This window comes from Chironomus tepperi, unplaced genomic scaffold (assembly GCF_022539635.2).
Source record: "Chironomus tepperi strain 1889 unplaced genomic scaffold, CSIRO-AGI_Ctep_v1 contig_354, whole genome shotgun sequence".
Taxonomy (NCBI): domain Eukaryota; kingdom Metazoa; phylum Arthropoda; class Insecta; order Diptera; family Chironomidae; genus Chironomus; species Chironomus tepperi.
This window is the reverse complement of record NW_027226476.1, coordinates 3,791,389-3,801,370: the sequence shown is the minus strand read 5'-3', so window position 1 is coordinate 3,801,370 and position 9,982 is coordinate 3,791,389. Positions and strand designations below refer to the sequence as shown.

Here is a 9,982-nt window from a genome sequence, read left to right as displayed (position 1 = left end):
TTCAGATCTAAAGCTACGTTAAGGTGGTTAATGGCAAATAATCGTTTAACGAGGTTTCTTGCGTAAGGGAACCAAAAATGTGATTATTATGGCTTATAAATTTAGAATTTCTGAAGAGGGTCAAGGGTCAATTTAAAGAAATAATCTCAATCTAATAATAGGACGGCCATCTGCTGTATTTTCGCCGGAATGCTGCTGTGTCTTACTTAATTACGTCTTAGATAGGGCTTCTGATGCCGTTAACGAAAACGGAAAACGGGCCGTTTTTTAAAAAAGTAGTTTTTCAGAAACCATAGTCTTACATATTAGTTGTGATTCATGACCTTCCACAAGGAGTCGCCTGAATCTGACTCTATCGCTGTCTTCAACCTGAAAATTTCTGATACCTAACGCAATACTATCTCTATTGACAGCTTCCTTCTAATAGGAGCTGCTGTGTCTGCTATATGAAATATGAATAAAATCAAATCGATACTCAGATTTCTCTAGAAATAAATAGCTTTTTGTATACAAATTATGAATTTCAAGATTAAAATACATAGAATTAGATATTAATAGGCATGTAGCCAATATCTACATTAATTTCATAAATTGTATTAAAGTTTAAATCGTAATAACTAATAATAGTAATAAATCCACTCCGAGCACCATTTCGTACTATTATTTCAAAATGGGGCGAGTTTAAGATTGAGATTTTGTTATTAGGCTCCGCCCATTATTGCTCTTGGAATTTTTCAACATTGAGATTAGAATGAGAATTGATTTCCAAATAAATTAGTAATGTAATCCTCATAGTTTCAAATTTATAATTGACCAGATTCAGGAGCCTCCTGAGGAAGCAATGAATCACACTGGATCTGTACAGCCAGCGAAGTAAGTAAGCAAGGAATTCTCATTTAAAATGCATTTTTGATCATTTAAATTTCATAATATATAATTAATATGAATTTCTGTTGCTGTTTATAAAAGTTTTGCAATATTTGTATGGTAATCTACTAATCAAGCTATTTCATCAACAAAATGACAATAAGACAAAATAATTAAATAATATTTTACATGTTATTTACAATTATCAACCAAGGTTTTCCTAATTTTTACAATTTTCTGACCTACGTCGACATTAAATTTCTAAAAACTTCAAATTTATAAATAGTTTCTTCAAAATCATCTTAAATTGTTCATTAATTTTAAAAACCTTCTCATTAATAAATTCCATAATCAATGAAGAAAAACACATTCGTGTGCTGTATGTGACGTCATTATTTACAAAAAAACAGATCTTGTAAATAAGTAAGCTCATCATTTAAGCAGTGCCGTATTCTATTTCTATTTGTATAAAACTTACATTTTCAAGTACGCAAGGCACTCGCAGTGAAGTTGTGATGTCGCTAACATGTGTTTATGGTATATCTATCCTAAATATATGTACTGTCTGTGTAGATGTTGATGATCAGTTTAAAATATTAAATTAAACACTTGTGTAAGCCTTTATCATCATTTAAAATAATTATACGATACTTAAAGGCAATAAATTTTACATGAAATTATTAATTGTTGTTAGAGATGCCAAACTCAAATAGTTATGGTGGACAAGAAGTCTGACTTAGTCAAATCAAAGTTGACATGATCAATATGATGTTGCTTAGCACTAAGCTGTTCTACATAATAAAATACATTTAATCAAGCCATACTAATCATTGCGATCAATTTACTTCAATCCAGGAGCTTATTCAGGGGAGAATGAGAATTTGGAGCTACGTATGCCCCTGCTTAAAGCTTAATAATAAAAGTCTGTGCTTTTATCATTCAATAGGCATTAAAAAGCTCCAACTGTGCCGTAATTTGAGTCATTTGAAGCATAATCATCATCACGAAATTGAATTTTCCTTCTAAATTAAGAAAATAAATCTGAAAAAGCATCTCATAAGCTTTAAACTGCTTTATGTGTCTCACTTCTCGAACAGTCTTTAAATATTAATCGTGTCGCATTCGTTTGAGCAGCAGTTGATCAAACAATTTATTCAATTACATCTTGGGTTTTTTTTGGGTTTTTCCACTTCAGTTTTATCAGAGACATAAAGTAAAATAATGATAATATCACGAACGGCTGTCGTGTTCATTTAAATGTGTTTTTACAATTATTCAATTTTAAACAATGAATATTAAAGCATTTAGTCGCAGAATTAAAATGGATGATGAAATTTTCATTCGTAATTGCTTCGTTTTAAGGGTAGGCGATTAATTATTTTACTTGCAGCAAGTTAAACACTTTGCGGATGTTGAAGATGTACCAAAAGAGCGCTATTTGGACATTGTTGGCTTTATCAAGGACATAGATATTTTGTAGAGAATTTAGGATGGTAAAACAGATCATCAATCGCAGTATCGTTGCTATAAGTAAGCCCTACATTATACTCTATTTTATTCTAATTATTGTACTTAGTTTCAGAGCGTTATCCTGTGCTTGGATCAGACATTATGTGCAAAATTATACTAATTACGATTTCTCTGAATATGTCTGATCTTTGGACCTGAAAAAATACAACAAACTAGAGTATCGGGAGCGCCTGTGGCACCCCATCTTCAAAATTTTCAGCTTCACATAGCTTCATGTGGCATCACATTACACCCACATTCCCCCTGATACCCCTCAATTTTCGGCTTCACATGGCTTCCGTTCTTGTATCAGCAAAGGAATTGGGTGTTTATAATATAGATATCACCTTGATCGTTGACATCCATTTTTTTATAATTTTGTTTTTCTAAATATATACCTGTAAATATAAATTAGTGTAAACATTAAAATATATATCTGCTAGGCCAATAAGCTCCGTTGTACTGTACATGTTGTTAGAAGACCTGTTGAAGTTCCAATTAATAAAGTCGCTAAGTTTAATTTTATAGAGGGAAATGGCTTTGAATGAACTAATGGAAAGAAGCTATTGATGGAGATGATAATGCACTTAGCATTGGTAATTGACAAGCGATGGCCAGCAACAGAGCCAACTTCAGACACAAACCTAGGAAAACCATGGATATCAAATGATCTGTATGGCCAGCAAGATAAATAAGTAATCATAAATGGAATTTATAAATTTTCGCTAAGTTGCTTCCAACTCATATTTCTCATAGCAACGATCTTATTCAATTTATCTCAGTTTCTTTTCATTAATATTCACCTGTTCAACTTTTTCATACTGGGGTAAAACCCCACTAATATTGGCGAGAAGATCATATTTTTAATTATCCGATTACTTGTCCTTCTAGAGAGGTTAACTTGAGAGATTTATGTATTAGCTGTAAATTTCTAATCAAAAACTAAAGCTGAGCATTTGAGATACAATCTGAAATTCTAAAAATACATCTACAGGTAGTGTTCGAGAAGAAATTTGGTGCTTATGAAAAGGAAGCAGGATTTACAAGCGAAATCACAAAATGACAAATAACCAAAATTATAGCAATACAAATAATAATGTCATCAGAAGTTTTATAATTCTGTCTGTATTTTCGCATTAAGCTCCGCCTCCTTTTCTTACTGAACTATGCACAACGAGAAGAAATTTCCAATTGGAAATTTCAAGGTAAATGCAGAATAATGCAGATAAATGCAATATTTGCTTGTTTCTTTGTAAACCATGATTTATTAATTATTGGATGTGATTGGTCACCTCTTAGATTCCAACATTGAATAATTGTAAGTCTAACATACTTTAGAGAGGATTTCAGAGTAAAACAACAAAATTATCTTCTAGAAAATACAAAAACTTCTACAAAATATAATAAAGTTTATCGCTACAGTTTAGCCTTGTCGCAAAATTTTATCGTCTACACTTGATCAAACATTCAACTCGATCACATCTTGGGTTTTTCCATTTCAGACTTTAAGAAAAATAATTATTATTGCCGATAGACTGAAATAATGATAAATTGCGTCGTTAACTGAAACACTTAGTATTTTAAATAACATATTATGGATTATGGCGGTTCCTTTTATGTGGAAAATGGTTTAGCTTAACATTTTTGGCACTTTTACATGCTTTTTATTCTGCACATTATCTTTAATTATACCAAAAATAAAGCCATTTTCCGTTATTAATATTTGATATTCTAGGAATAAGATTTGAATGAATTATGGAAGCTGTTGATAGCGACAGTGTTGCACTTGGCATTGGAATTTGACAAATGGAAGGCAGCGATAGAGTCATCTTCATTAGACACCTATGGTAGGTCATGCATCACAATTGATCTGTAAATAAATAGTTGGACACAAACCATTCAAGATTTAAGATTGAAAAGTTCGAGAATCTTCTTCAGATCAGTTCCATTAGCTTTAAAATCATTTTAATTGTCTCACATATCGAAGCGTCTTCATCTATTAACTGTGTCGAATTTGCATGCGCAGCACTTGATCAAATTGTTTATTCAAATTATATCTTGGGTTTTTGGGTTTTTCCACTTCAATTTTTTATCAGACACATAAAGTAAAATAATGTTTGTATCACGTACAGCTATCGTGTTCAATAAAATGAGTTTAAACAATGATTAAATTTTAAGCAATAAATTGATATTTGCAGAAATAAAATGGATGATGAAATCGCCATCCGCAATTGCTTCATTATCAGAATAATTGATTTGAAAGGATACTTTACTTACTTACTTCGCTGGTCGTACAGATCAGTTGTGATCCATGACCTCCCACAGGAGGCGTCTGAAGCTGATTCTATCGCTGGCTACCACTTGCCAATTTCCGAAAGGAATCTGAAAGGATATCAATAAAAAAATTAATTAGGATATTGATAGATCTCTTATGTCTCTTTGATGGTCTGGACTTATGAGTTGGAGGCACTGCGATTGAAAATTCTGTTGTTCCACACTTTAGACCTTAAAACTGCAACCAACACATGAACCGAGCTTTGTAACTAAAACGATGAAATAGAACATTTAGACATGACCTGGGATTGAGCCCAAGATCTTGAAGATCATGGTCTATGAAACGTAAGGCCAACGTCAACTGTCAAGACTGTAACTAATCAATAATATTGTGAGAAATATCTTGAAACTCATCAAAATCTGGGACATTTTAAATCTTCACAGAGATAAAAGTATAACAGTTTTCAGCAAAAGTAGACATCTTGCATGTGCAATTTATTAAGTCATAAAAACAACGTGTCTCGGTTTCTTTTCATTAACATTCACTTGTTCAAATATTTTGTTTATTTTCATATTAAAAAGCCGGTATTAAAATTTAATGAAAATACTGAAAATTAGTTTTAGACATAAAAATCCGTGAGTCACCAGATTCATATTGTCATATCCCTAAAAGTCACAGAGCGTGATATCATTGTACCTACACTAAACTACACTTTAGGGTGGGTCAATATATTAATTTTCATATGTATCAAAATCACTCCAAAAGCAATTAATATAACGTTTAATCGTAGTTTTAGTAGTTTTTAGGTAAGTTTTAACAATTTTGGGTAGTTTTGAGTAAAAAAATTTAATATAAAAATTTAAAAAAAAATAAAATTTTTTGCTTATTTTTGACCCTAAACTACCCAAAACTGTTAAAGCTTACCTAAAAACTACGATTAAACGTTATATTAATGACTTTTGGAGTGATTTTGGTCCATATGAAAATTAATATATTGGCCCACCCTAAAGTGTAGATATACCACAGAAATACCACTACGGTGCCTAAAAGCAGTTTTTTTCTCTGTTAGGGATCACTGGTAAAAAAGTGGATTTGATGTCAATTTTGTTGATGATTCTGTACATAAATCTTGTGAAATTGCCAATAAATGAATTTCAGCCCAAAAATTATTTCCAAATTTGGTTAATTTTTTATTTTAAAATCTTCAATTTCTACATTTCAGTGCTGATAAACTGATTTAAAATAACATTTAAAGTTTTTTATTATTTTTTGTCATCATCAACCTTTAGACAATTTCTGACATATTCTAATATGATGACATTTCTTCTGTCAAGTGCTTCATAGTGTGGCTCCCAAAGAATTGGTTCCAATGGATCACTTTTCAATGATTCTTTCAAAGCATCTGACATCTTAATTGGACCTTTGTGGAAGCTGGAATGGATAAAAATATGTAAATTTGATTGAATCATTCAATGGACACATGGGCTTATTCAAGGTTCAGGGACTTATCCAAAAATTGAACGATTTCCACAATTTTTAGATGAATGCCTTAACCTTGTGCCTATGCTAAGCATTTAGGTCATAAAATAATCATACTCAAGCAATGTCTTTAATGTTGATTTACGAATCATGCAGCACTGCTTTAATGGAAGTAGAATTGTCAATTCATCATGGAATGGAAGTCCAAAGCTACGACCCTGATCCAAATGTATGGTAAATGTCTCATTGGTGTTGAATGCCCTATTTTAAATTATATTAATTTAGTCAATAATTCTAAATAATTAAATCAGGTTTAAGCCTTACTTGAATGTTTCGTAGTGATGCCTATCCAAATTACCAATCAAGAAATCATAAACTGCCATATCCATTAAATCTAACATACGACGTCCTTCACTGTATGGAAAGATTTGTTTAACCTGCAATAAAATTGGAACTTAAAATTATTCCAAATTGAATCCAGACATCAAACCTTGTCACAGAAATTATCATTCCATTCCCACTCGACCATTCTTCTTTTTGAATATGATCGTCTCCATGGATGTCTCCAGACCTGAAAGATGTATGCATTTAGTTTCTGATTATTAGGATTACAGAAGTCTCTGTTTCGACATGGTTTCGAGAGTAAGATGGAGATCGAGACTAGAATCAAGACCGGAATAGGGTCCAAGACTTGGACCGGGACCTGGACTATGACTGTGACCAGTGGCTGGGACAAGAACCGAAACCAGCAAAATGACTGAAATTTCGAATTTCACTCTTGACAATCCTCGAGCCTGTCACTTGATCTCGTACTCAAAAACCCTTAGTAGATGCACCAACTAATGACTATATGGGCTATCCAACAGTCCTTCAAATAGATTCAGCCTACCTTTCTAGTTGCATTTTTATGTCTCGGCAAGAAAGCAGCAAACGATCCCTCAAGCATGTATGGATCACCACAAATACCATGACTTGTATCACAAAATACATCACAAACACCAGTAAAGCACACTCTACCGGATGGTGAAATATAAAATGTCTGTGCAAGTTCATCGTCGACCAATGGAAGCATTTCCGAGGTTAAATTAATTTTACGGCCAATCATCGGAATTGCACGACGAAAACCTAAAATTCTAAAAGGAAAATTTAGCAAAGGTTTTGAATATTTTCGTGAAATTTTACTTGTCAAGATGATATGAGGCAATTTCACCATTGTGCCTTTCATAATCGTTATAGTAATAGTGATTTGGAGCAGCTTGTTGATCACGAGCGAAACTGAAAGAAATTGAAGAATATGAAAATTGATAAAAAATATTAAATCTATTACAGCTTACCGCATAGGTTTGAAAAGTGCTCTATATCCATGTTCATACTTGACAATCATCTTGAATTGAGTACCTCCCGACTTTTCGTCTAAAATTTGAAAAGATCATTAGAAAATTTAATAAATTAGGAATACGCTAACCCAAATAGCACAAGAAGGTTAATCGACCAATAATCCGGAATTAGACCAACGTAACTCTGACTTGATGCCACATTCGATTTTATATTCGACACCAACTCAGAGTCACATCGCCCTGAAGCTGAATTTTTGATCGATTAACCGATTCGCGCTATTCCAGCTAGCACAACTCACATAATTCGTAGAAGTTCAACTCCGCCAAATTATGAAGAACTCTTTGAACTATCCAGTCATCTTCTGGATACATTTCATGTTGTGAAATACGATTTTGGAACTTTTCCAATGATGTGACGTATTTGCTAATAATTAAAGATATTAAATATTAAAAATTAAGCTTTTAAATGTCAAGTTTTGGTGAAAAAAGCTCTCAAGTGTAAAGCTCTCAAGTTTAAAACTTTAGGATCAAAAGCTTTCCTATAAAAGCTTAACAAGTTCAAACTTACTCTTCAGTTAGATTCAAAAACTCCATCATTGTTGGATTTGATGGAACATCAAGATGATGCTTATTGATTATAATATGTTTATAGATCTCTGGAACTTCTCCATCAACTAATGCTCTAAGGTCATCATAAGGATCATTAATTGTTGGTGGAATTTTTACATCCTCTTTTCTCAATGGTAGTATGATTGGATGATCAGCTGGTTCCTTTAAACTGATCCTAAAATGAGAACAACGGTTAGATCTACGTCATGTAATATCTTATAAGTTAAATAAGGTATTAAGGTACTTTATGATCATCAATGACTTGAAAGAAAATAGTTCCTTAACTCTTATAATTAGACACAAGGGATGGGCAACTCAGGTAATAAGTGACAAACTTTGTAATTTGAGCTGTTCATCCTTGATTAAGCAGTTAATAGATCTCAATTAAGTAACATTCGGAAATGATAAAAGGAATTATAAAATAGTATTTTTAAACCTTCCGAAATGCTTTGTAGGCCAATTAAGAACCAAAATATGATCCTCGTTACCAGAGCTCGAAGTCTACTCAGATTTTATATGGAATTAAGTCAACTTGAGTCGAATTTCCCATACAAAATCAGAGTCGAATTCGAGCTCTGTTCGAAACAAAATTATAAGCCCGTGCTATGGAATTGCCGAACATCTATAGATTCTCAAGATCGAGATCAAGGCTTCTTAATATTGCTTTTGACAAATCTCATGAAACTCGGAACTTTTGAGAATCCTACCAACATCTACAATACCTCCAAAATACTGTCAATCGTACCAGAAATCTATTAAACTAAAGGTTAGCTGGACTTAAGGACTTCGAATTCAAAAAGTCCAAAATGGTGCCTTAACTGGATTAATAGGCCTGAACTATATGTCTATCGAGTACAGATTCCAGTAAAGAGCCCTCCACATTAATGTGGAACTCTCTTTCCCAATTCTTCTTTCATCATAACCTCAAATTTCAAATAAATACTTACACTTTTCCAGGAACAACCAATTTGATAATTGCACTTGTTATTCCAAATCCGGTAATTGTGTCTAAAATTAATACAATTGTAAATCCTAGAAGAGCTCCCCAGAAGTAACGAGCATTTCGCAGTGTAGTGTCTTCCTGCTTTTTCATGTTGTTGATTAATATTTATTTGCTTATTCACAAATGTTTTCAGCTGCAATTCTACAATGGAAAGAAAAAGTATGAAATTTTGAGTAAGTAATGAGGGAATATTTGTAAGTAATGTAATGGTAAGGATGGGATGTTTAGACTCCTATAGGGGTTCTAGTCATCGGAATGTTTTGGTACAAAAGTGAATCAAAATTTGGACAGAAATTTCTCAGTATTTCGTAATTTACGAACGTTCCTTACTATGAAGAAAGGTTTCAAGAATTCTCCGTCTCGACAAATTCTCGAGTCTTGACTACCCGGGAATACCCGGAATAGATATCGGTTTCGACATCGGGAACACTTAATATAAAGATAATGAATTTTTATCACAAGTGTAACTTGAGTTTTCATGTTTTTATTCCACGTGGAATGACAATTTTTCTAGTGTTTTGTATTAAAATTTAACGAAAAATATTCAAGAAATTTTAAGGTTAGGAATTTGAATTTCCCAAAATATTACAAAACTATTTTAGAAAAAGGAAATAAATCTGGTCAAAAATATTAAGTTCCTAACATTTTCCGACTTTTTAAATAATTTTCAATTGTAAACTAAATTAAATTATAATAAAATAAATAATTTATATGAAATAATATCCAAATCAAACCTTATTTTGTTCCTTATAATAATTATTTTGATTTAAATTCTTCACTTTCTTGAGTGAACAAGAACAAAACGTGTTCACAGGCGTATACACATTTGCTCACTAATAATTCAAAATTATTTTAAAACATTCAATAGCACTAAATTGAGAAATAATTTGAGATGAAACAATT

General features: G+C 32.1%; 1 protein-coding gene and 1 long non-coding RNA gene across 2 annotated transcripts; one reads left to right on the top strand and one right to left on the bottom strand.

The window, feature by feature from the left end:
• Window positions 1-1,602: 1,602 nt before the first annotated feature.
• LOC139094357 (uncharacterized) lies at window positions 1,603-2,903 on the top strand. The gene is made up of 2 exons (XR_011544772.1): window positions 1,603-2,397; window positions 2,444-2,903. It is a non-coding gene; the product is annotated as an uncharacterized lncRNA (long non-coding RNA).
• A 2,914-nt stretch (window positions 2,904-5,817) lies between these two features.
• On the bottom strand, window positions 5,818-9,256 carry LOC139094319 (extracellular serine/threonine protein CG31145-like). The gene is made up of 10 exons (XM_070645348.1): window positions 9,024-9,256; window positions 8,036-8,251; window positions 7,767-7,891; window positions 7,465-7,543; window positions 7,313-7,405; window positions 7,020-7,263; window positions 6,621-6,701; window positions 6,455-6,567; window positions 6,248-6,391; window positions 5,818-6,082 (listed from the first exon to the last, which is right to left on the bottom strand). The coding sequence occupies exons 1-10, from the start codon at window positions 9,167-9,169 to the stop codon at window positions 5,914-5,916; spliced, it is 1,410 nt and encodes a 469-aa protein (XP_070501449.1). The 5' UTR covers window positions 9,170-9,256; the 3' UTR covers window positions 5,818-5,913.
• Window positions 9,257-9,982: the final 726 nt, after the last annotated feature.